The 27,868-nt window shown below is 42.7% G+C and overlaps 1 protein-coding gene across 3 annotated transcripts in view; it reads left to right on the top strand.

The window, feature by feature from the left end:
• The window catches only part of SMYD3 (SET and MYND domain containing 3), a 395,661-nt gene extending 385,167 nt beyond the window's left edge, over positions 1-10,494 (top strand). For 2 of the 3 annotated variants that reach the window (XM_057414467.1, XM_057414469.1), the window contains 2 exons: positions 3,117-3,225; positions 9,897-10,494. In XM_057414467.1, the coding sequence (XP_057270450.1) occupies positions 3,117-3,225; positions 9,897-9,998 (211 nt within the window). In that variant the 3' untranslated portion in view covers positions 9,999-10,494. The remainder of the gene's footprint in view (positions 1-3,116; positions 3,226-9,896) is intronic. The other variant, XM_057414468.1, reaches the window with a different exon arrangement.
• Positions 10,495-27,868: the final 17,374 nt, after the last annotated feature.

Here is a 27,868-nt window from a genome sequence, read left to right as displayed (position 1 = left end):
ACACAACTGTCTTTATTTGAGCTTTCAGTATGTTACTGTTCTCCTTCCTGTCCCTCAGGCCCTGGTAAATCTAGTAAAATCCTTTTCAGATAGAAATCCTATTCTTCCAAAGCTGTAACACGTTTTACAGCATGTATTTCTCTATAGCTGTCATAGTCTTTTGTTGACAGTCTTAAGATACCAGTTCCTTGGCTGGTAAGTGTCTTCCTTATTCTTAAATTTATCCACTTTGTTTTGTTCAGAGCAATGTGTGGGGATAATAAGTTGGCTCACAAGTACCTGCCTCTGCTTTTTAGTTCTTTCTGCCATGCCAGTTCTTCATAATACTGAATCCTAGGGATGCCTGGAAGAAGCCAGCAGCATTTTTCCCACTTACACATTTCCCAGAAGATCTGCAAGCTGTCTGTATTTCTTTGGTAAACTTACTCATTGGATGTGCTTCCACAAAAGGTGTTCCAATATTTTAATAGATTTATTCCAGAATATGATAATAATCAGTTGTTTCAAATGTCAGTTTTAAGGCTTGCAAAATGTAACTATGTACATGCATAAGATCAGAACACAAATCAGCTCAGTAAAACAGCTTTGTAAATATTTATGAGCAAAAAGTTCTTTGTTTTGCACTTACTCCTTCTGTGTCCTCATCTTAAATTTTCACTTGCTTTAGTTTATAGCTGGTAGTCTGGGCCGAGTACCTGACACTGCTAAATCAGAACCTGTTTTCTCTGATCTTGCGTATATTACATTCCTAAATCTTCATCGGTTGCAAGTGAATGTATGATCTATAGAAAGAAACCTGTTTGCATGGGAGGCCGGATTCTGAATTCTGATGGCCATGTGTGAAGTTTCGCAGGCACCACATTGCTAAATTAAGCATAACCTGGATTTGTCTACGTGAACTGCCATTCCTGAGGTGATTGTGGGTGAGGCAAGACCCAAGTTCTCTGTTTAAGTTGGTATTTTGAAAGGAGTTGGTGATTCAGGAGGAAGAGCAAGACATTAAATAGGTGGTTGAAAGGATGAAAGGTAAAGGTATGAAACAAAGGAGATGGGAAAAGGCTGTGAAGGAGCAGTGGGAAAAGAATCAGAGCTATGAGGATACAGCATAGACAGTCTAGTGGGGGCTGCAAATGTGAGTTATCATTTCATGCAAAACTCTGCTTTCCTGGCTCTTTCTCCCGTGGCTGTGATCCTTGCCCCATGTGCTCTGGCATTTCAGTGGCATAGAGGAGAGGGAATGATTTTTTTTACTCCTTCCTTTTCAGTACTCAGAGGTGGAGCAGAAGTACACAATTGTAGGGTTTTTTTTTTGCAATTTTTACAAAGTTGTGCATGTGCTCGCTACTCCCATTTGTGCCATGTTAGTGCTGCAATTTCTATTATTATTCACTGATTCACACCAAAATGTCTGACTTAGTCGCGTGTTCTCCCTATTTCATTAGTAGCAGATAGCATCATTTAATTGCTAATAACCATAAACAAAACCTAAAAATAAACCTGATAATTTTCTAGTGTTTGTTTAACCAGATCCTTGAAGTTCCCGAGTGGTCAGTTTGTACTGACATAAGTGCTATCAGTTGTCTCTTGTTGGCTGGCTCTCCAGCTTTTTTGAACTGCAACCCACAATGGGTCTGAACAGGTGGTACTTGTGGCAATTCAGTGTGGATTATTCTCATTGAGGAGTTGGTTTCTTGCTTCATGAGAGGCTTTGGCAGATTAAGAGCTGTTGCTCATGAGATCCTGCCAGACATGCTTCCCATGTGTTTCTGTATGTCCTTCCTGAAGCTGCATGGGATCAGCAGAGAAGGGGGTTTTGGGTGTGAAAACAATTTCCAGGATGTTTACACATCTTCATTTGTGATTTGTAAGGGTGGCCAGATACACTGCCATTTAGACAACTACTTGTATTTAATTGTGCTTGCATTTTCATTAGTGAAAAATAATGGGGAAGAGAACTAATTAATTTGCATGCAGACTTATCAGAAGATTCCTATACAGTGTACGAATTTACATGGTTTAATGTTTTAGTGTGCATTTAACCATACGCATGCACAGTTAAGTGTCTTTCTGACTGCAGTGGTACCATTCATTTGCAATTTCCCTGAAGTCCGATGATCACAGGTTTGGTGCAAACATAAAATACATTCTCCAAAGAGTAGATTTTGGGAAGCTTATTGCCTCTTCTTCTTGTAATTTTGACAAATTTTGTGGGTTTTTTAGACACTAGTTAAGCATATTGCTAGTGTACTTGAAGAAATAAAATGCTCCTTCACCTCACATTTCCTACTGGCCAGTTTCAGGCAAGTCACATCCACAGCTTTCTGCAGCCCCTGGATTGCTCTCCCGAGATGCTGTGCTCTCCATGTCCAGGGAGATGGTGAGATCCAGGTGTTGTGGCCACCGTGAATGCCACAATTTCAAGAAATCTTGCAAGGAATTAATGATGGCATTGCTCTCTGTCTACTTCCTAGAAGAAAAAAAGAAAACAAAGCATAGTTCTGTTTTTATTAACTCCAATGAGACTGATGGAAAACCTCTGCTTCTGTAAAATTAAGAAAGGGAGTGTATCTTCACACTAGCAGATACCTTGTCTAGATGCGCAAGCCAAGTATGAGATGTTTCCTTAGGCATGCAGCACCAACTCTTTCTGCAACAGGGAGCAGCAAGCAAACCTTCAGTAACAGTGGCCTCTATCCTACATACCTGCTTCCCCTGCAGTCCCTCTCTTTCATCTTGGAGGATCCATGACTGGGTTCCATGCTGAATCTTCTTCTTAAAATTGTATCTCTCCAGAGACCTGAGATTGTGAACAATCTCTGTTTGCAGCACTAAGTACAGTAAATGCTATTGTATTACCTAACAGTAGTGAATTAAATAATCCCACTCCCATTAGTTTCTAACAGGATAATGCTAAAGGCATTCCTCTGAGATGGAGAGTAATAGTTTGCTAATTCCCCTCAGTATTTCATGCTTCTCAGTAGTGCAGCTAATTTTCTCTGAGTACCTTATTAACATTCACAATAACTTTGTAGTCCCACCCTAAGAGCTCCCTGCAGAGGCAGTGACTGTGAAGATGAGAGCTGAGAGTGACACACTTTTCATCCTTTTCTCTGCAGTCTGTATTATCCTGGTTTCCATCCACTGAGGGCTGTCCAGCTGATGAGAGTGGGCAAACTGCAGTACAGTCAAGACCTGTTTCCTCAAGCACTGGAGACCTTGAAGCAGGTCAGTGTTGTGAACTGTTTTTTTCTCTGTCTCCTTCCCTCACTTCCCCCAAACCTGCCATGTGTCCGTCCCCCCCTCCCCCGCCTTCTGCTCTGACTGTATCTCACTGCTTTTTCCATCAGTGGTGTTTCCCCAGGCTGCAGCTGAGTGTGTGGTGATGGGTCACTGTTGCTCAGCGTTGCAGGCACTGACTTCCTCCAGTATCAGTCACTGCTAATCACAGTTTGATAGCTCAGAGGTGCCTGGATGACAAATTACTATTAGATCTGAAGAGATAAAAATATCTTAGTGCCTCAAACTCTCCTTACCATAGCAAAGTGAATCTGGGAGCACTGAAATTACAACAGGAGCAGAGCTGCAGATTCTACCCTCCTTATTCCCTATCGAGGATCTGTGATTTCAGATTGGAGAACTTTGTCTTTAATGCCTGTATTTTATTGTGAGCCACACTCAAATCAGCAGGCATGCTTCTTGATCCCTCCCATTCCAATATCACTCATCATCTTTCTCCTCTTTGATCTGTTTTTGCAGATGGTGCTTTCCTAGTTACATTTATTTCAGCTTTAAGCCATCCCTCTTGTAACTGAGCTGACTTTTATATGAATTTCCTCCTGTCTCAGGCTCTTATTTGTCCTGCCATTTTATTGCTGTTAATATCATCTTAAATATATTGAAAAATCCCCTTCCATATGCAACACGTCCTCAGGACGTAGGCTCTCAACTTGCTGCAAATCTTCAGCCCTTATTCACTGCTAAGGTGTTTTTCTCCCTCCTGGAAGATGTGCTGCCTCCAGTTCCCCCCAGAGAGGTCTTAGCTTATTCCCTTATGTTATTGATTGGCCTGTGGTCAGCTTGGCCTGAAGACAGTACATGCTCTGTGTGGTTCCCCTCTCATCTTTCAGCCCACCTCCAATGCTTGACACAGCCTTTGTTGACATTGCTTTTGCTGGGTGCTGCAGAAAGCCACCTGGCCCAGCTACTTGCCTGTTGCTTCTAGGCAGGAGCAGGTCCCAGTCAGCATTTCAAAGAGGTGCATAAGTTGGCTGTATGTCCCCTTTGTTTAATGTCCATACAATATGAAGAGCTAATTTTTTTGGTAAAGAGTTAGAGCAGCTGCTTGGGATAGAAGGGGCTGGGTGTCTGCACTGGAGATAGGGGGAGAAGTGGGTTTTACTCCTGCCTGGATCACCTATAAAGTTAGTATCAGTCATGAGTGTCTACATAACTTACTATTTTGTACTTACTTTTTCAACCCCTGTATCTATTTGGTTTAAACTAATGATTAATTATGCAAACTGAATAGCTTATAATTTCCACCTGTTGAAATAATAAATTAGTATTTAATATGATGCAGTCTTACTAAGTCTTGATGACTTAAACTTTCATTTCATATATTTAACTTAAATTATGTCCAATTCTGATCATTAAAAAGAAGATGGAAGAATAATCAATTCTATTTTCCATGCATTATTTGGAAGTAAGTCATATGTCTGTCATGTGCAAGGTAATCTGGTCTGCTATTTCCCCCATAATGTGTATAAACATTCAGACTTTCCTTTTTAGCAGGTGGAATGAGACCCCAGTTAGAGGAGCTTCTAGTTTCATTGATACTGCTGCAATATATCAACAAGTTTTCTTTTAATTGCATTTTTAATAGGATACTACATTAAACTAAAGTGGAGTGAATTCCCCTAGAGACATCTGAATACTGCTTATCAGTGAAGGTGGAAGATGTGACAGGGTTTTTTATGATTTTAGTGAAGAAGTTGCCCATTACAAGCCAGATTCCTGCAGTATCATCCTTTGAGTACTGAGCAACTACCTAACACAGAAAACTTTTTTGAAGCTGTGATCTCCTCTTTTGCTGAAAAGGAAGGATAACGTGTGCTGCTCACTATTCTATGCCATACCTCAGTGCATCTCTAACTGTGGTTGAAAGCCATTAGTGGTCCACAAGGACTCTAATGTAAGTGCTCTACAGCTAAAATGCAGAACCATTTATAATTTAATCCTGTTGTGGTTTTGCCTATTTCAGCCTCCCCCTTTCACCCGCATTTGTGAGACAGGGAGAGACTGAACTCCCACTCTCTGGAGCACAGCTGAACAGATGAAAAACTTCCTGTCATCCTGTTTCTCCATACATCTTGTAAGCATAGGACACAACATTTCTTTGGGTGAGATAGGAAACTGATTTCCTTCATTGCTGTCTACACTGGAACAAATTAGAGCAAGATATAATTCCCAGTTTGTTGTGAGTAAAGGATGTGATTCCTAATATAATTCAGATAATGTCCTAGAGTCATATGAGAACACAGTTTGGCCCTTTGTGATTAGATGTGTCAACAGAGCATGCCACATGCTCAGAGCAGAAACTCCATTATGTTCTCTGTTTCATTACTCTTCTTAATACACTCTGACACTGAATAGCACCCTGTTGGAACCCTCGTCAGACTAATTTCACTGTGGCATTAAGGAGAAGGATGTGGAAGGTGCAGAGGAATTGAGATCTGAGTGAAATTCACCTCACATATAAATCTCATTTAATCAGGCACAGACCCAGAGCTGCTGGGGATTGACAGCCTCTCTGCATCAGATGCACAGAGGCTGTCTGTTAAACCCAGCAGACCTTCATACATAGCTCTGCAGCTGTAACCCTGTTCTCTGCTCCACCCATCATAAACTGTCACTATCATATCACTGTCATATCATCCTTACTCCTAGTGCCCTTGGGTTTAGCTCTCTGCTCTGCATCCCCAAAGAAGGCTTAAATAATGTGGAGGGCTTTATGTTACCCATTAAAAAGAAATCATGCCCTGAAGTATATTAGGCCCTGCAGAATCTAATGTGACAAGTTTTGAAAATAGAAGTGTTGGAGAGAGGCAACACTCTACTTCTGGAATAAAACCTGAAGGTAGCCATTGGTTTATTGTACAACCAATTTCCAAATTTATATACATCTGTTTATGAAAGATAAAATGGTGGGAGGACAAACAGAATTATAGATCAGGAAAACCTTTGTCAGTGAAAGACTGGAGCTGTCTGACAAACCTAATTTAAATAACCTGGAATAACTGTAAAAAGTGCCAATAACAAAAATTGCAATAAGCTGCCTTGTGAAGAGAAAAGATTCTCAACTGGGAAGCAGCAGTCCTGTGGAGCTCAGGGCAGGTCTGCATCTCTGGAGCTCATGGGAGCCCCTCGCAAGTGTCTGGATTTGTCCTAAGTGCACTCACATAGCATAAACATTTGCTAGGTGTCACATGTTACCTTCAGTGCACCTTCAGTTGCTGTGAGCTCACCTGTTTGGTTGCCAATAACCTGTGTGGAGCTGGACTCGGCTTAGAAGGACAGGCAGGATGCAGTGGGGAAGGCTTGAATTCAAGGAGAAGACTTAATTTCTGAGCATTGCTTCCTCAGAGCAAGCTGATGAGTGCTGCAGTGTGTCTTGCTGCAGTGTGTCTTGCTGTGTTCTGTCCTCTGGGCTGTGGTGGTGATGGCTGCCCAAACCCACCGCTGCCCTTTCCTGAGCAGGGCAGTGGTGCCCAGCCATTGAGGGATGGCTGTTGGGGACAGGGGATGACAGGCAGGAGGATGTGCACTCGTGTGACACTGGCCAGTTTCCCTGCAGACCCTGCACTTGCTGGCACAGTCGCAGGAGCACCTTTGCCCTCCCACAAGCTGATGGGCATGGCCCTGTCTCAGGAAGGCCTGCAACAGGTACAATATCATCTCCCTTTTTGCTGTAATCTCTGGTTTGGAGGCAAAAGGCACAGAAATTGGGGTAAAATCCCTCCGAGGTTTCAGAGCAACGCTGAAGAAATCCTGTTTCTCTGGGTGTTTGCTTCAAATGCCAAATTGTTTACCAGCTGCGGTTAATAGTAACTGTGATATTTTGTGTTTTCCTATGCCTGCTTTAACAAGTATCCCCGTCAGTCAAGAAAGATGGAAAACCACAGATACTCCCTCTGAAATGCGAGCCTTCATTTCATGCTGTTTTGGTGTGTGGCCATTTGCTTTCTGCTTTCCTTGTGATGGGAGTGGAGCCGTCCTGCATCTGATCACAGTTCCCTGCAGCTGTGGTGATGGGCATTCCCACCCATCCCCATGCAAATCAGGCATAAACGACTGTGCTGCATTTCATTTGCATTCATAGAACAACAGCCGTACCACTAATCTAATGGGTTTTACGTTCTTCTGGGAGACAGTATGTGGTTTATGACATTGTGGCCTGTGTTGCGGTCTTGCTATTACTATAGTTTTTCATAGTTAGTTTTGCTCTTTTTTCTGAGAGGAAGACCACACAGACCTCAGGACTGCTCAGCCTCGACTCTGCTGGTTAACTGTGCAGTTTAGGAGAGCAGGGGAGTGTTTAGAGAGCCTGCATGTTCTTGCTTCTGCCCAGTAAAACACTTCCTTGCTTTGGAAGTGAATTATCCCCAGTTTTGCACCAAGCTTTGCAAAACCAGCTCCATAACTTGATGCCAGTTTAAATTGGGAATTACAGAAGTCATTGTTATTATAACTTCTGTGCAGCTGGTTTTGACTCCTACTGCAGTGTGTGAGACGTGATTTTCTCCCTGAGGAAACAAAAGGATAAAGACTGGGGGCATTTATCTGCCATCCTGAGAAAAGAAAGGAAATGGAAAGGAAATGTTGCAGGTGACAGATAAGTCAGCAGTAGTAGCATTATCCCCAAATTAGGTGTGATATTAAGGATTTCTTTTCCTTTTACTAGAAGTATATCCATATGGACATCTCTGGCTGTTCATCACGGTGATGCAGGTCCAGGTTCGTCACTAAATGCCTGAACTCTGTCCCATAGGTAGGCTGAAGATCAAGGTCAGCTGCCCCGGGACTCCGACTCACATGTAGCCAGATGCACATCTCTTAGCATACGTCATTCACAATAAATCCATCAGCCTTCTTAGCCAGGCCATGCAGAAAGGCTGTGCACCAAGTGTGTCTGGATCCATGGCCGATTCACCTTGCCACTTTGCTCTAGGGTGATCCTGCTCCTTCCTAGTTAGCATGGGTGCAGCTATGTGTTGCTGCACTGCGACATGCGCAGGATCCCTCCTGTAACTGTCCTGGGATGCACCATCCAAGGAGTCCTACACCATGCAAGTGTTATTCAACTGCTTATTAAAAAAAACCAAACCCTCTTGTACTGCTTAATACCTTACACTCCACTATGTTGAAATGCTTCTATGATCTATTCTTTACAACGTTTCCCCAGTATGTTAAATTAGGAAAAGCAGAACACTAAGAACAATTTAAGTAATCTTTTCAGCAAGTGTAATTATGACAGTTGTAAACGTTTTGCAAAAAAACACGACCAGCTTTGTATTTCTGCTAAAATAGAAATAGACAAAAATTAAGGTTTCCTAATTTTTTAGGCATTTCTAATAGTGATGAAAGCATTTCCATTGTTCTGTTAGTTTAACTGAGTGTTTTATCCTTTAGTAGTAGTGCATTGTGGGAGCTCAGAACATATTTGACTCTTTTTAGAGCTCCATGCACACTCTGATTTGTTTTGACTGCCATTTCAACTTGTTCTTTCAGTCTTTTGCTGCCTCCCTCTTTTTTTTAAGAATTAGCTAATTTGAAGCAAAATAAACTGTGTTAGATTTTCCATATGCTTGCCAGTCTCTAGAATGTGGAAGCTTTCATTTGTTTGACCAAAGAACATATTTATTTTTTATTTTTGACTTTCCAACTTAAGTAAGGCCCCTGCCTTGACTTTTGGTTCCAAAAAGATCCTTTTTCTGCAGTCCAAAGCTGATTTAGCTGAATTTTGTCAGCTGACTGGACCAGGAACTCCTTGAAACCAATTTGTTATTGATAATTACTCAGTTTGGAATGAGAAAAATCTCTGATGTCTTTTCTCCTACCAGTACACTTCTAGCTCCCTTGGGTTGGTTGTTTTTTTTTCAGAAGTGCCAAATCCATTTCCATCTGGTACTTCTCTTTTTGCAGGAGGAATTTAATAGAAGGAAGAAGCAGAAATGTCATATGAAAAGTGATGATCTAAACACAAACTAGGCAAAGAGCATTTCAGACATATCTGTGGCAGGGAATCAGCAAGCATAAATTGGCCTAGCAATAGAAAATGACAAACACAGAGAAAATAATCTCCAGGAAAAGTAGCAAAGACCCGTTCCCCTGCATGCCTTTTATAGTGTAACTATTAACGTACTCATTTGTTTGATGCCATACATCGTTTCTCCTGATACAGTTAAGGCGCTTTATTCCATTGGTTAACCATTAATGCATTTCTATTTACAGGACTTCGAAGCTATTAACATGATGGACTTCTCAGTTATCTTTTAAATAATGTATCAAAACCTTGGGTGCTGTAGTTGACCGATCTTAAAATGGCCTTCGTGCCTCAGTGCAAAATATCTTCCTTTACTATTCCAGACATCCATCTGTGCAACATACTAGTGGGCTTTAACACCTAAGAATAATGTATCAGTACCTCCTTCTTTGTCAGGGACAAATCATTGTGCACTTTGGGGTGCTTCACTCTTATTCCTACTATGCCATGCATTCAAGCCCCCACTGCCAACCACTTGAGGACCAGTACCTATATCCCTACCGTCCTGCAAGGATCAACCCCTTTGTATGGTCAGCACAATAACTAATGTGTCCCTTTCTGTTCTCTTCTCAAGGCCTATAATATTATGAAGGTGACCCATGGGACAGATCACAGCCTGATGCAAGCCTTGATGGAGATAAAGGAACAGTGTGAGGCCATCATGAGGATACAGTGAAGATAGCATCTAGTCTGAAAAACAAAATATTCAAGGATAAAGGAAATCAAATGCTTTTTATTGCATTAGAAAGCTTCTTGATGATTTTCCCTTTTTTTCATTATGTCCTACTTGCTTTACAAAAATGTTTAATATTTGTTAGTTTTGCTGTGTGCTTGATGTTTGGATGAATATCAGGAATTTTCAGAGGATTTTTTTTCCTACTAAACAATCTAATTGACAGTACCTAATTATCAATTTACAACAGCTAATTTAACTGAAAATAAATATTGGGGAATGCATAGAGTCATCATCAAAGTTATGAAGTAATGCAATTCCATTGATATCAGCAGTCACTTTTTTATACCAGTTTATGCCTGAAATAAAGGATCTCATGTCAGACACATTATAAGCAGAGAGAATATTTTTTTCTCTTTCCCTTGCCTTTCAGTTTGGTTTCCAAAAGCCTGAACCAGTGCTCTTTGATATTAAAGAAGTTTCTCAGTGTTTTAAATGAGATTTTCTTCCCTCCAAATATGCCAGGGTTCTGCCGCTCTTCTTGCACTTTCAGATGTTATTTTTATAATATATAAATATGACATTATATACTAATTATATATTATAATATATAAAATGGACTCAACAAAAAATTTAATCAAAAGTGTATCTATGTGGAGTTGAAATGGCTTACTCTGTTTTGTCCCCATTTTGACTGCTGCAAGAGTTTCTTACTTCATACCAGCTTTAAAGAGAGATTTGGACCTGTTAGTTCAGTGTTATGCTCTCTAGACCTTTCTAAGCCTGTGGGGTTTGGATTTCACTTCCCCAGATAGTCAAGTTCTAAGACCTACAGATGACCGCTGAATTAGGAGGTCATCCCTGGGGGAGAGAAAGATGTCTTGAAAAGCGTGGGTGCCCCATTTTCCTGTGCTCATCTGTGAGAGAGTTATTCTTGCCGGAGCTGCTGTCTTCCATTTTTAATAGAGACACAAATGTTAACAAAAGCCAAATATTTATGAGGAACATTGAAACCTAAATAATTTAAGGCCTTTGAAAGTATCACTTCAGGTGTGTTACTCCTCTCTAACAATTTATCGCTACTACTCCAGCCATGACTGTTATTTCATTAATCCATCGTTGTTGTAAAGTCAGGCTTTTTTCACACCAGTAACTTGACACCATTAATGATTACAAGATGAGAACACATTTAAAAAGAAAATGAACACTCTGGGCGTAATTTATAGCCATTAGCATGAATGCCAATGCTCAGGAAGATATCGCCTTTCAAGGTGCTTGCATTTGTTCCAGCATATGGAGCATTCACTTGCCCGGCAGTAACATGCAAGCAATAACCTATGAAATGCAGTACATTTCTAGAGTACATAGAATGGCTTGATGCCAGAGGCCAAGTCATATCAGCCACCCAAGAAGTGCAGTAATCCTCACAGAAATTCACTGCTTGGTTGGGTCTTGCTATTATGAAAAGGAAATTATCTGGGGGTAAAGGTCAGGTTTTTGCATTTATTGGGATTTCTGACAAAGTAATGGCATCGCTGATGTGCAAACAGAAAATGTGAGGGGTACCCAGTCTTCAAGAGCTGTTTTCTGGTTTTAAAGAGGCACATGTATATTAGATTTTATGTGCTTTTGCTTAAAGAGTTTGCGTATGTTATCTCACGTTTACATACCCAATACTAAAATCTGCAATGGGAGGAGCTTCAGAATGAAAGGTGATGCATTAGTTTATGCAGCATGTACAGCTTGGCAGCTCTTGTGCATATAGATGAGCTCCTACATCTGTGAATGTATGTATGAAATGCAGTACTGTTTACTGGGGCTTCTGAAACAAGGACACACCAACTCTCCAATTGCACTAGCAGGGAAAAGTGCTTACAGTTACCAGATGTCAGATGAGAAAGACCAAATGACACCAAGCTGAAGGATCTACCTGTGTTAGTATTTTCTCTCCAGCAGTGGTCTATAGCAGATGTTTAAAGAAAATAATACAAGTAAGACAGTTCAACAACTGTCTGAAATGGAGAAAGAGCTTGTTATGTTGGCTGCAGTGTGTCAGGACAGCAAGTGTCCTGCCACGCACACAGGGCTATAGGAAACTGATTCGCTGCCCACTGAACAATGCAAGAAACCAAATTAGCCCCAGATTGGTCTATGGCTCAGGTTTCTGGCTCAGGGTCCTGAGGGTACCGCTGCATTGCCCTGCCCTGGCTGGACTTCTCCTGTGGGCTGGTCTGTGGAGACTCCTTAGTATGGGAGTATAATTCCTTACTTGATATTCATTACTGCTGATGCAAAACGCATTTCTTTCAGCTTGGTCGAGGAAAGACTCAAGTTTTCTGAGCAGTTTCCCTTGGAGGTTCACATGTACTAACACCACCAGCAGGGAGGCTGATGCTGCAGGGGAGGTTGTTGTAGACAGATTTTTCTCTCCCAGTGCTCTTACTCCGGCCTATTTTCTGCAAAAAAATCTGGCAGACTGGCTGGTAACTGCAAAAAGATTTAGTTAAATGTGTCATTTGAAAGTGTGATATCAAGCAAGTGTGCCAGCGAGGAAGGAACGTAAGATAAGCCCTCATTTCAAATCAAGTAATCTTACATTTTCTGCTCAGACTGAAAGTAGGTGGAACTGTCTTCGCACAGACTTCATGTTTTGGTCTTCACAAACAATATCTGTCAAATTTTTCAGGAGGTATCATCTTGCTAAGATAAAGATGCTAGAGTCAGAAAGAGGCAGACTGCAACGTTATCTGTAATGCTGACAGGCTTGCTGCTTGCTTCGAGCAGGCCAGAGACTACTTTGGGTTCACTTCAAGTTTTAGGAATACATTTTGAGTTACTTTTGCTTTGTCACTATCCCTTAAGTTCACCCAGGATCAACAATGTGAGATTGCATTTAGAACAACTTGAACTGTGTTACAGTATGTGTTTGGAAGAAAAGCAGTACCAACACACAGGAAGAAAACATGAGGGATTATACAGTTTTGCTCAGAACAATTGTTTTGAGTTGAACAAAACATCTGCATAAAAAATATAACTAAATAAAAATAATTCATTTCCCTAAACTGTGCTGTTTCTTTAAGCATGGTTTAATTCTCTGTATCCATATCCCCCAAGACATGCTACCAGATGTTGGAAGAAAGAACTATCTGAGCAGTGCACTGCATAACAGAGGTGGTAAAAAGTAAAAGAAATACAGTGAGAGAAAAGTGCAGTGAACCAAATTTTTAGATCTTTGACATCCTTGAGTCCATCAGCCTGTGTGTGCCATCTCTCACACACGGGTTTATGCCAACAGAACCTGCCCACTACTCAAGTATTTTGTCACAGCTGAGGAAAAAGAGGCTATAGATAAGTGACTCAACATGTTCATGCAACAGCAGATCTGTAAACAGCCCTGGAGCAATGCCTGCTATCAGCAGGGTGTGGGTCAGTGCCTTCTCTCACAGAAAAAAGTGCTACTGTGAGCAGCAAACTCGGTGTTGCAGAAAGATCCCTCACCAAACAAAATAGAAGCTATAGAAACTACTAATTACAGAAGTACTTGGCCAGCTTAGTTTTTGGTGAAGAACGACAAGCAGCTGGTTGACATGTTAATTTACCAACATTAATCATGTCCCACATGCACGTGTTCAGACCAGTGTCAGAGCCGTAGCTATGTGCAATGTCTCTGTTTCAGTCCTGCCATCTCTAATTGTGGGTTTCATGTGGTGGAATGGCATCATCATGTTTTCTTGTTATAATTGCAGGTTTTGCCTGAGAGTTCCTCCGCAGCTGAGTTGGCACACATGGGCAGAGTGCTTTGAGCTGCTGCTGCCTAAGTTGTGTCTCCTCCACATAGACAAAGCCCTGGTCTCCACCCATGGCACTTCAGCAAAATCTAAGGACAGTCAAAAACTCCCAAGCTTTTGGATATTTCAGACCAAAGCCACATTAATCCTTTTTTTCTTCTTCTTTTTCTCTTTCCTTTCAATGTACGTTTCCCATACAAAAGTCCTTTTCTTTAAAATTTCCGATTTACAATGTTAATCAGCCTGAAAATACGTTTGAGATGGCTGTTTTGTAAAATGCTCCCTCGAAGAACATCTAAGTGTGCATCTTATCTGAAAGTCTACTTTTCTTGCCATTTGACATGGTGGTTTCTGTTTGTCCCCACAATAGTAATATGTAAACTATGCCTATATGGCCCCCCATTAGTATTTCATGGGGAAAGTTCAACGTTTTTGTTTGCACTGCACATGGAGAAATCAATTCTAATTCCATCATTCTTTAGACTTTTTGTAGGTTTTAATAAGGACCTTAGAGATTCCTTCCTGCCCCCCAAAAAGAGTAACTCAGGCTTAGTAATTAGGCTTCATGCAGTCACTGCTCATACAGAGGAACCTAACAAGTTCTTTATAGTACCCAGGAGACCAATTAACCTTCTTTTAAATATATCTCTATGTAGCTACAGAGACAGGCATACACAGAAACACACAAACACACAAGCTTTTCTGTAGTCTCAGATGCTCCAGTTGCTTGTTAACTAAATTCTGATGGGGCTCACAGCAAGAGAGAAGGGCTGAAGCATCCTTCCTGAGTCCTTTTTAACTCCAAAGATGCCTAAATCAGCACAAAGCCCAAACTCTTCTGATTTCCTTGCCTACAGGATAGGAGGAAGGGGATAAGCACACAGCCTCTTCTTTGCTTCAAGTTCCCCTCCATGTCCTGGACTTGGGCAGGCAGCACTTGCTGGTCTCCTTACCTGGAACTAAGACCCTGCTCCTCCATCTCGGTTTCAGCTAAGGGCTAGTGTAATACAGCTGATGAGCCTGGAGAAAAGAACTGTTTTCTTCCTTTGCCTGTCAAATTCAGCAGCTCTGGTTTCTGGTCCCCAGAAGCTCCAAATAGGAAGGTGGCATTTTTACATAGCTCTTGGAGCAGAACTGCACTTTAAATCACAGGTGATTCCTCTTGACAATTCCACTTGACTTTCAGAGCAGGAGCCAGGAGACGGTAATAGAGAAGGTGTCTGATGAGAAAATTAGCAAAGCTGTACTTTTCCCCTCCCTCAGGCCCGGTGCTCTGCTCTGTGTTGTACTTGCCTCTTTACTTCTAATGAAGTTCCTTTTAATGAAGCCTTTTTAGTGTTGCCTTCCTGTTGTAATAGGTGCCAGGTGTGGTGCTGAGCATCCCATAATGAAACAGGTAGAGAAGATGTCTGACGCTCCTTGTGCTGTTTCTTGCCGAGTTGGGGCCCCCAAAGTGATGTGTTGCAAAATCACAGAGCTGCCATCCATCCCTCCCACTGGCAGCAGCATGTGCAGGAGCCACAGTGAAGGACGGAAAGGCTCTTGCAGTGTTTGGAGAGTCACAGGCATCACATTGCTGCAGGGAGGAACTGGTCTCCATACCTAGCATTATGGAGACCAATACAGGTGAGGGACAGCCAGTGGTCTGTACTGGAGCAGCAGTGTTGATGAGGACTGCACGAAAGGGAGCAGTCACTGCTGGGGGTTTGCTTCTGCTTCTCCTGGGCAGCCCTGCTTTCCTGTTTGGATGCAAGGGCCCCTGTTGTATCTCAGTCTCCTTTTCAAAGTCACATCACAGTCTGGAGAGAACAGCTTCAATGAGGTACTGCCAGTGTCTGGATTTCTATTCTCTTCAGTGTCATTGTCTTGTACCCAGCTTATACCCTGTATAGGACTGTGATCAAAATACCATTACTGCAGAGTGATGTTTGCCTGTAATGCTAACAGGAGTACTGAATAAGGGCAGTGCTCTACCCCAAGCTGGGAAGTTAATTTCTGAACACACCAGTACATAATGGTATGTCAGTGTAATGAGGAAATTCAAAGACTTTTTTTTCACCCTTACCGAATGTTTCCTCTGGGGAGCTGGAATTGTTACATAATTTGTGAAAAACAGACAAAAATCTGATTTTGTATTTTCTGCAAAGGTCAGAGGAAAGCTGACCCCAGATCTGGGATACTTTAGGGCTGGCAGACAGGAAGATGGGCATTGTCCAAGTTCATTTCATCACAGCCCCAAAGTTCTTCATGCAATTCATGAATATGACTGTGATACACCCAAGCCACAAAGTTATTCATTTTGCTATTCATATCTAAAGCCTTGGCAAAATGTGTCCTTCCAGGCTCGTGGTGAAGATCATCAACTACCAACATCATCTCTGCTATAGAACAGCCCTTCAAGATCTGGCATGCCTTGTGGCACCAGTGTCCCTGGAGCTGTAGGCTCTGTGGCTTTCTGATCCCTAACCCTAATATGAATCATAGAATGGTTTGGGTTTGAAGGGACCTTAAATATCATCTATTTCCAACCCCCCTGCTATGGACAAGGACGCCTTCTACTAGACCAGGTTGTTCAAAGCCCTGTACAAACTGGTCTCGAACACTGCCGGGAATGGAGCGTCGACATCCACTGTGCAACCTGTTCCAGTGTCTCACCACCCTCACAGTAAAGAATTCCTTACTAATGGCTAATTGAAATTTCCCTTCCTTCAGTTTAAAGCCATTCCTCCTTGTCCTGTCACTACCTGCCTTTGTAAAAGTCCCTCTCCAGATTTCTTGTAGGTCCCCGTTAGTACTGGAAAACTGTTTCAAGGTCTTCCCAGCGCCTTCTCTTCCTCAGGCTGAACAAGCCCAACTCTCTCAGACTGTCTTCATAGGAGAGGTGCTCCAGCCCTCTGATAGTCTTTGTGGCCCTCCTCTGAACTCACTCCAAAAAGTCCATGTCTCTCTTGTGCTGGGGGCACCAGGGCTGAACACAGGACTGCAGCTGGGGTCTCATGAAGGCAGAGTAGAGAGGGAGACTCTCCTCCCTTGACCTGCTGGCCATGCTCCTTTTGATGAAGCCCAGGATATGCTTGGCTTTCTGGGCTGTGAGTACACACTGGGTGATGTTGAGTTTCTCATCAATAAATACCCGCAGGTCCTTCTTGTCAGGGCTGCTCTCAACCCAGTCTCCACCCAGCCTGTTGTTTGTGTTTGGGAATGCTCCAACTTGCAGGACTTTGTACTTGGTCTTGTTGAGCTTCATGAAGTTGGCCTCATGCGAGGTTCATGTCTCACCTCTCAAGTGTGTCAAGGTCCCTCTGGATGGCATTCCTTCCCTCCAGCGTATCAACTGAGCCACACAGCCTGGTGTCATTGGCAAATTTGCTAAGCGTGCACTCAATCCCACTGTCCATGACACTGACAAAGGTGTTACATGGGATAGGTTCCAGTATCAACCCTTGAGGAACTCTACTCATCACTTGGACATTGAGCCTCTGACTACATCTCTCTGAGTGTGAGATCTCCACTCAGGAGGTCTCCACATGGGCACATCTTCTGCAGGCAGGTCTGCTGCCTGTCACGGCCCAGGAGGAAGGTCTGGACTCTTCCCGCAGCCCAAGGTCTACACTGCAGCCTCTCCCTGGTGCTGTCCCATCTGAGAGAAGGCATCAACCACCTCTGAGGTGGACGGTGCAGTCCCCGCAGGTGGAGCCACAGCCTTTGCTCTCTGATGAGTGCCCACTATTCTGCTGGAGGGTCAGGTCGGAGAATGCCCTTGGCCTGTGCAGATGCTTGGTGCAAGCCCTCACCTAACAGGAGATACCTCCATGCCCTCCTGCAAGAACTAATGTGCTACCACCCACCCAGCTTGCCATACTCCCAAGGTATACTCCTGAGTGGGCCCAGGGCAGAAGCGCCATCACTCCTGGTCCCAAGCACATAACATGCATCAATCTCATTCAGTCTGCTGGCACACAGCAGAGCTCAGCACACTCCTGGGATTCCCTGCCTCTGGAAAACACCTTGTACACAGCAGTATCCCAAGAGACACTGCTCTGCTCAGGATCCTGCATTCCTCTGCAGGTGTTCCCTTACAAAAGTTGAATGACAGTATCCAATATGAAGGTGAAAATGACAGCAACAACACTGTATGTGGCCAAGGTGAATAAGGTGTGGGAGCAGTAATGTTGGTGCTGTGCCAAGCCCCCCTTGGCATGCCTTTTGCGGCCCCAGTGTCCCTGGAGATGCAGGCTTTGTGGATCTCTAAACCCTAACCATAATTTAAGTGGCATCATATTGGTGAGGCACACATCCCCAGCACCATGGCTGACTCAGATGAGAAAGGTGTGGAAGGACTAATGTTGGTGCTGTGCCGTGTTCTCCTTGACATACCTTTTACAGCTCTGGTGTCTCTGGAGCTGTAGTCTTTGTAGATCTCTGAAACCTAACTCTGACACTAACCCTAATGTAAGCAGCATCTTTGAGATGAGGCCTTAGTCACCAGCACTATTGGCTGGCCCAGATGAGAAAGGTATGGAAAAAGTAATGTTGGTGCAGTGCTGTGTTCTCCTTGACGTGTCTTTTGCACCTCCAGTGACCCTGGAGCTGAAGGCTTTGCAGATCTCTGAACTCTAACCCTACACCTGATCTGAAAGGGGTCATGGAGATGACACCTACAACCCCACATCCATGGCTGGCCAGATGAGAAAGTTGTGGAAGCAGTAATGTGCATCCAGTGCTGTGTTCCCCTTGTCATGCCTTTTGCAGCCCCATTTCAGTGTCTCTGAAATGGTAGTGTGTGGAACTCTGAACCATAATGCTAATCCTAAACCTAAAGTAAGCAACATCATGGAGATGAGGCCTGTGTCCCCACACCATTGGCTGCCCCAGATGAGAAAAAGTATGGAAAGAGTAAAATAGGTGCAGTGCCATGTTTTCCTTGATATGCCTTTTGAATCCATATTGTCCATGAAGCTGAAGGCTCTGTGGATTTCTGAACCCTAACCCTACCCCTAATCTGAATGGGGTTATGTAGATGAGGCCTATGGCCCCACGTCCATGGCTGGCACAGATGAAAACGGTGTGGAAGGAACAATGTTGGTGCTGTGCCGAGCATCCCTTGGCATGCCTGTTATAGCCCCCTTGTTCCTTGGATTTCGCTTCTTGGGCCTGCTTATTTTGTGCAAGCATATGGAAAGTGATCAATTAGCAGGACATAAAAGCAGGACAGTAATTATTTAGAGGGGTTGTAAATAAGTTTTTGATAGAATGAGTCACAAGTGCCAAAGTGATATTACTGGGTGGAAAAACCAGTCCCAAACAAATATTTTCACTTAGAAAGTATTTCGGTGCTCCAGTACTCCCACACTAATTGCATCCCCAACAGAGATTTCAGGTGTGAAGCCCTCTTGCTAGGTTTATTTATTTAGGGGCTTATTTACTATGCACATGTTGTTTGCTCCTATGGTTGACCCACTCTGCAGACCATTTCATGCCACTGCAATGCTAATTGTCAAGCCAAGGTTGGTGGTCCCAATGTTTTGGCCTTGGCAGCAGAAAGGAGTCTGGTGAGTGTGAAATCTGCAACACTGAGGCTTAGAGGCTGTTCAGAAGCTTTCCTGTTGATTTCACAGCATCTTAATGGCTTTACAAATAACCTTCAGAAATGATATTTGAGCTTCTGGAAACTCAGAGCAGGCGTGAGTCCCGCTACACCAGCCCCTAGGAGCAGCATGAGCAGCAGTCACCAGCTGCTGAGTGAGGAGCTGGACTGTTATCTTTCTCATTAGTCACATCATTTCCATGCCTTCCATTGTTCTTCCATTAGAAATTAGGAGAAAATTATGTTTACAAGTTGGCTCCTGTGGTGCTGCTTGCTAGGTATCTCAAGGTTTCCATCAAATATGGTTTAGGAGCAGGCAGCTCACCCTGTGAATCTTCCCACATCTGTCATGACTGTCTTAGTAGTTGTGTCCCTGGGCATCCAGCTAAAACACAGAGATGGGAGCAAGCTGGGCCACTATGCATGGCCAGGCACTCAAATACAAGGCAGGTAAAAGCACTGCTACTCCTTCAGCTCTGCTGGACACTCTTGTTTCAAGCAAGCTCCAAGGAGCAGTTTGCTGAATGGCACAGAGAATCCAACCATACCAGCACTGAGGAGTCTGCAGAGCACAGACAGCGAGTGGGGTGGCTTGTGTTCTCCCTCACCTCCTGCTTTATTTATACAATGAGCAATTAATCTTTTGGCAAACTAGATATAGAAAGATGTCAAGTTTTCTCCCATCTCCCTGGTTTCTTGCCATTCAGAGAATGAATGAAGTTGAGGACAGATGAGACAGGAACAAGCACAGTCCCTGCACCTTTTCAAGTCAGTAACAAAGATCTGCTGGAGGTGTGAGACTTCCTTCCCAGGAAGCCCTGAGTCCTGCATACCATACCCATGTGTCTGGCTGCACTTGGCTCTCTAGGAGATAGAAATGGAAATATGAATGTGCGCCACACACAGCTGCGTACATTTGGCTGCCAGTTGACTGGCATGAAACCTCCAATCTGATGCAAAGAATGGGTGCCAAACCCGTGCAGTAAGTGTCCACAGAAGAGACACATGTAAACGTAAATGAAAATTGATGCAGGGCTTTCCCCTAGACAAGCATCCTTTAGGGATGGACCACTTTTGCCCATCTTGGAGCTTTTTCTGGATCAGTATTTGGCATAGTTATTCCTGAAAGGAGAGTACATAGGACCTCCAAGCTACCCGCTTGGTTATGGAGGTTCTGAAGTGCTTTTTGAGAAATGTGGGGCGTTTGTGTGGTCACAGCCAGTATAGCATTGTTCAGAGTTCAAATAGCAGATGTCAGCCTCCAAAACTGCCAGATTGGCAACTGTCAAGAATACTAATATCAAAAAATGTAAAATCCACTCAAAGATGGGCTTTTTCTAAAGGAACTAAACATCAATTTTGTTTCCATCTGGGAGACTGGGAGCTGAATTCTCTTGCTCCCCGCCCTCCGCTGTGGCTTCCAGGCAGCTAGTGATGCCAGCCAAAGTGAGGGTGAGGTCACGGAAGCCGGAATGGTTTGCAGGTAGATGTGGGATAGGAATCAGCTTTAGCAACTATTTCCGCTCCTTCTGATTTTCCAGTAGCTGAGGAGCTTGTTCAGGACCCCATAAGGATATTGGGCTTGTCAGGTTTCCACACTAAACCTTCTCCTGACTTAGCCTGGAAGGTTATTGGTTTTACAGATGAGTTAAGACTTGGTGATGGCTAGCGCCACACAAGAGGTGCCAACAATATTAAGCATGATTTGTAAGGACAGCAGCCTTTTTGCCAGGTGTGAGCTCCTGTTCCCGTTCCATGCTCAAAACCTTTCCTGGCAGTCTTTCCCCAAAGTGAAGGTGCGTAGCACTGAGGTCTTCAGAACTGACCAAGAGGGAACTGATTTTCCTTTTTGTTGGTTTTTTTTTTTAGCTCAAAGAGAGCTCCTCACCATCAGTTCTGCCTTAGACAAAGTCTCGGGCTTCTGCTAACCCATTTTTCTCTGTTTTTGTCACTGTAAGGCACTTTGGGTTCTTTAATACTGATGTGGCTGCATGATAACAGCAATGAAGACAAATTACCTCAAAAATAGGCAATAAGCCTTTTAGCTCTTTAGAGCAAATCAGAGCTATTCTGAACAGCCCAAAGAGAAAAGGAATGGCTGTTTATCTTCATTTACAGTTACTGTGGAGAAGCACCAGCATGCAATTTCACTAGCCCAGGAGAAAGAGCTAAGGTAGTACTGGAGTCACAGGGTTTGCTGCTAAGAGAGGAGAAATGAGGAGAAGCTTCCTCTTCCCCTCCACCACATTTAGTGCCAGCCTTAGCCTCTGCAGCCACCTTGATATTTTTTCATTTGGAAGAGCTGGTCACCATAGATGACTGCATCACCTGCACCGTGACTGCTAGCTCTGTCACTGAACTGGTGTAATAACAAGATAGATAGAAGAAAGGATGGTTTTAAATGCTCACCAAACAGTCTACCAAATATTTAGATGCCTAGCATGTTAATATGTCCCTCCTAAAGTTGGGAATGTGAGGGAATCACCTGCCAGCATACGATGTGTCTTAAAGGAGGTTTTAAATAGCTTCCTTTTTTCTCTTCCCACAAGAAATAGGATTTGTTGTTTTCTTCCAATGGGAAGAGCACAGAGTCCTTATCAGGGCATACCCAAGTGTCAAAGGGCATTTGAGGTCTTCCCAGAGAGCTAGTTCATATCTTGCTCTCCATGTAAGATGTTCTCTTAATTATCAGCGGGGAATACCGCAAATGTGAGCAAAAGGCAAGCAAATATTATGCACATCTTAGCAGAAGCTCAGAGGTCAGCTGAACATGCCACCGTATCCTCTCAGAGAGAAGCATGTCTTCAGTAATGGCCACGAACTTGTTTTATCTCTCTTACATTGTGGTTTACACCCATGGTGACATAATTGCTAGAGATGACAAAAAATTATACCTACATACACATTTTTATCATTTACTCTCAGATTTTTCTCTTGCTTATGGATGCAGATAGAGAAATCCCTGCTAATCTGGGGAGGCACGTACGCATAACCAGTTTATGTAAAAGCCTAACCAATTCTGGTCCTGAGATTGTTCTCTTTTTGTTTCCGAACAGCAGCAGGGGAGAAATTAATGGTGCTATGCTTGGGTTAATATTTCTGTCACTGCTATCAAACCCTGCAGTTTGTTACTGTTTTCTGGTGAATTTGCTTCTCAGCAATACTTGCTTGGGAGAACCCTTTGGTTGTTTTATTTTCAGGTTTCATCTTGCTCACTCTCACTATTATAATAGCACATCCTCTTGTGGGTCAAAAGCACTTTCTTCTCTGCCACTTCATAAATGCTTTCATCCAAAGTAAAACAGTCAGGAGGAAGAGGCAGATATATTGGTAAGATAAAAGTAAACATTTAATGCCACTATAGTTTGATTTTTTTTCCAGACATCATATTTTTGACAATGTTTCACACCTCAGATACCACAAAAAAGGATATTTTTTAGCCAGCAAACAATAAACTTTACAATTTTAATGGCAAAAGGCTCAATGCATTTGTTGACCAACTTGGACATGGCTGTGACTTTCCACATTTTGAACTTGTCCTCATGCTGTTCTTCCCCCCCCCCCCCCCAGCCCCCCACCCCCATAAAATTTAGTTGATAAAATATATATATATATCTACTACTGATACATCCTCTTCTGGAATTTCTGGTGGGACCAGCATTAGTTCTATATCCATCAGTTTGTCTCCTCCTTAGCCCTATTTTATACCACTGTCATAATGAGAAAGAACGTGGCCACAAACAGAATGAAATGGATTTAGCAAACATACACTTCAATGCATAGCACTTAGATAAGCATTTCCAACCATGATGTGTAAATAAATTATAAAATACAAGCAACTCTATAAAACAAGAACATCCTGAGTTTACAAATAAATTATATCCTTCATACATAGAATATGATGTGGATGTTTGTTAGTAACCAGCAGTTTCAGCTATGGGAGGGAAAGTAAAACTTAGAAAAGTTAGTATCATCATCTATGCATACATAAAACATATATGTATGTGTGCTATATGTAAATACTCACACACATACATATACAATATAGAGGGTGAATACATCCATATCTATAGTATATAGAGAATATGTAATATAGCTGAAACTGCCTCAAGCACCAATTTATTACCATTATTATAAAGTTTGCTCAATACTTAAGTAGGACCACTCAAAGTAAGATGGTTTGGGTTGTGTTTTATTTCATATCCAGGAGGGTTTTGAAGGTGGTTTGAAATATAGATGAATGTTACTATTTCACTTTCAGCACTTTCAGTCTTTGCAGAATCACCACGTTCTTTGTGAGCTTCAGAATGTTGCATAAATAAGCACGAGCCTGCTGTCTATGAAGCTAGTGACAAAACCTGTATCGATTTCAATGGGGTTAGGAAAAGGGTGCTATATTTTCAAGGGAAACTGATTTTTGTTTTTGAAAGCTTGCTGGAAGAGGAGAAAGAAGAAAAGATAAAGACAATAATAAAATGGTTTATTATTTCCAAGAGCAGGTATGGAAACTTAGATAACCCTGGGATGAGCACACAATAAATGCAAGAGATAGAGATGATTAACTTTGCACTGACAAATCATTCACAGTTTTGTTTGCCATAGTTATTTGGAAACCCATTTCAAATCTTGTGATAGCTTGCAACAACCAGCCTTGTGTCTCCAAAAACTGCTGGCTGTCCCTGATACAAAAGCCTGTAGAGGAACAAAACAAAGACCATGAGGACATCAGGATTAAGCAAGGTATGTCACCCATCAGTGGATTTAAGAAATGGTACCTCTATGGCCGTCTATCAGTATTTTGTGATATGAATGCTTTGATCTCTGCAGTGAGCTGGTGCACTCCTAATGCTGCACAACCATCCCTCCCGTATGAACTGGCTTCAGAGGGTCACTCAGCCTCTAGTTTATGAGAATCATATTTGCTTCTGCAATGCAGAATTTTTACAATTTTAAAGCTGTTAATACTAGGCAGAAAGCTGTATCTCATAGACAGCTAAGAGTACAGGCTTTCAACTGATGTAACTATGCTGTATGCCCCATGTATAAATTGTAGAAATTGTTGCATTTAAAAAATACATGTATTTAATAAAATGTAGAAATTGTTATATTTAACAGCTGGGGTTGTAAAATACATTGCCTTAAATTCCTGATGTTGTGAAATATAGAGCAGTTCACTTGATTTACTTTTACAAGCTTTAATGTTTCAATGACAGCCTCAACACGGGAAATGCAGCCAGTTGGCTTTATAGGCTGAAGAACATGGGGGAAAAAAGGACAGGTAGAAGAAGCCTTTGAAAGTGTTTCAAGCGTATGTTTTCCCTGTGCTGTGGTGTAGGTCTCCTTTGTGAGTGCAAAGAGAAAGGTTCTATAAATTCTCCTTGGAGGAGGAAGGGAGAGTGATGTTGCCATTTGTGAACAGCTCTGCCATCTCCCAACAATAATGTGTGAGGGGACCGTTTCCCTCAGGCTGTGTACATGCACATTTGTCTGCATGCACATACACTTTATTTTTATGATTGATTGTTTTCAGCTCAGAAAAAAAGACTCAACAAAATCATAAACATTCATTAAAGATGATGTTTGTAAAAAAGTCTACATCCTTCAGCTGTCATAAAACTTGAATTCCATGACACAGGTAGCAGTCGCTATTTTAAGACAAACCATATTACCAAGATAAACAAAAAAAAAAGTAACAGAAAAATACTTCAAGATGAACTGAGTCTATCCTGTGAGCAAGCTTGAGACTTGATGTGCCTTACTCCCAGCACCAGTCCCAGCTTTCTGCCTCTGTAACTAACGGCCATGTTCAGAGATGAAAGAAAAAAAATACCAGTGTGTATCTTTCTTTCATCCGTTTCTGTACATTATCTGCAGCTCTCACTTAGCTTGCTTCATGTCAGAGGATCACGCCACTGCTTTTTACCAGTTACTATTTTATGCAGCTGCAAGTTTCAGAAGTTAGGTTATATAGCAGTGGGAGTCTTCCAAGACTGGATCAAGGACAGCAGATGTTCAGTGATAGCCCTGTGCATAGCCCTTAATGAAAAGTGAGAGAGCACTGGGGGGGCTTATATATATAACTCAAATAGTTAAGAGGTGCATAATCTTCAACTACATAACTAGCAGCACAGTAAATAAATAGCAAATTGGCAGGGGGAAGAATTTTTCCATTTTCCTCACTGGGTTTACTCTGCTGTAACTCTCCTGAAAATGCAATTGTGTCTCAGTTATACCAGCATAGGTGAGATGAGAACAGGCCCAATAAAGACTTACTTAAGAAAGAAGAGCCTGAATATGGTTTTGCTTCCTTGCCTTTCTATGAAATAGTCCTTTAAATTGCTTAGATCTGAACGAGTTGACAACGAATTGTTCTGAAACAATTCGAGGACCACTCGGTGGATAAAGAACTGGCTGGATGGCCGCACACAAAGAGTTGTGGTCAATGGCTCAATGTCCATCTGGAGACCAGTAACGAGTGGTGTTCCTCAGGGATCGGTGTTGGGAACCGTCTTGTTCAACATCTTCGTCGCTGACGGGGACAGTGGGATTGAGTGCGCCCTCAGCAAGTTTGCCGATGACACCAAGCTGTGTGGTTCAGTTGATACCCTGGAGGGAAGGAATGCCATCCAGAGGGACCTTGACACACTTGTGAGGTGGGATGATGCCAACCTCATGAAGTTTAACCATGCCAAGTGCAAGGTCCTACACCTGGGTGGGAGCAATCCCAGGCACAGCTACAGGTTGGGCAGAGAAGAGATTCAGAGCAGCCCTGTGGAGAAGAACTTGGGGGCGTTGGTCGATGAGAAAATGAACATGAGCCAGCAGTGTGTGCTTGCAGCCCAGAAAGCCAACTGTATCCTGGGCTGCATCAAAAGGAGCATGACCAGTAGGTCAAAGGAGGTGATCCTGCCCCTCTACTCTGCTCTCAGGAGACCTCACCTGGAGTATTGTGTGCAGTTCTGGTGTCCTCAACATAAAAAGGACATGGAACTGTTGGAACAAGTCCGGAGAAGGGCCACGAGGATGATCAGGGGACTGAAGCACCTCCTGTATGAAGACAGGCTGAGGAAGTTGGGGCTGTTCAGCCTGGAGAAGAGAAGGCTGCGTGGAGACCTCATAGCAGCCTTCCAGTATCTGAAGGGGGCCTATAGGGATGCTGGGGAGGGACTCTTCATTAGGGACTGTAGTGACAGGACAAGGGGTAACGGGTTAAAACTTAAATAGAGGAAGTTTAGATTGGATATAAGAGGAAATTCTTTCCTGTTAGGGTGGTGAGGCACTGGAATAGGTTGCCCAGGGAGGTTGTGAATGCTCCATCCCTGGCAGTGTTCAAGACCAGGTTGGACAGAGCCTTGGGTGATATGGTTTAACGTAAGGTGTCCCTGCCCATGGCAGGGGGATTGGAACTAGATGATCTTAAGGTCCTTTCCAACCCGAATTATTCTATGATTCTATGAAATACAGGCATGATTAGCACTAGAAAATATGCATGCTGTTGAGCCAGAACCAGTAATTAGGGCTATCTCACACTCTCTGGGATATGAAGTGACCCAGCACCGGGAGTCGGCGGGTATGTGAACAGTGGCTTTCTGCCTGAACCCAGATAACAGCCAAACTCTCCAACCTAAGGTTTCCCTTGAATTTGGAGCTATAAAGCAGCTTCTGTCCCTTGTATAAGTAAGGTTCATGTATGCCAAGACAAGCAGCTCTCCAAATGAGGCCCAAACTGCCCCCAGCTGCCCATGAGAACAGCAGTGGAGATGCAGAGCAGAGCAGTGGTGGTATTCATTACACAGCTCGACAATAAAGAACTGTGATCTGCTGCTACATGAGCAAGCAAAGAATTAACCTTCAAACCTCATTATGTTAACACTGCTGTTTGCTACTAAAGCTGTCCGAGGGAAACAAGATTGATTTCTGAATATGCAAATGATTAAGCATTACATTCACATTGCTCTTGTGTATTTTGGGCAACTTGATGCCCTTTTAAAAAACTGGCAGTTGCTTAAAGAATGAGGCTTCATGGATGACTTGCAGAAGTGTGTGGGTCTTCTGTAAATGCTGGCTACTGTAGACTAAGATCAATTTCATAATAAGGTCCTGACGCTTTTAATTATCTCTTTTGGATATTTGAAGTATAATGATATAAAATCTGAAGTTCAAATCTATTTTCAACAAGAAAATATTTCATAAATGTCAAATCTCCACATATTTTCATTCCCTTTTATGCACTAAGCCACCACAGGTTCTAGAAACATAGTGGCAAATTCTGAAATGCATCAACAGAAAGTCAAAAAAGAGAAGATGAGCATGGATTTTAAGATATGAATACTAGTATATGATGGGAGTGTTAATGGCTAGTCTAATTAAGACCTCAGAAATAAAATATTTGTAAGGACTGTGATTCTGCTCAAGTACTCCATAATTTTCAGAATGCTGAATTCAGCCTTGGCATAATCCACTTGTCTTCAGGAATCAATTTTGGTCCATCACAATGA

Source organism: Pezoporus wallicus, unplaced genomic scaffold, assembly GCF_028554395.1.
Source record: "Pezoporus wallicus isolate ANWC-B61680 ecotype Strahan unplaced genomic scaffold, APGP_CSIRO_Pwel_v1 contig_8042, whole genome shotgun sequence".
Lineage (NCBI taxonomy): Eukaryota > Metazoa > Chordata > Aves > Psittaciformes > Psittacidae > Pezoporus > Pezoporus wallicus.
Note: the sequence above shows the minus strand (reverse complement) of the source record. Positions and strands in the feature narration are given on the sequence as shown.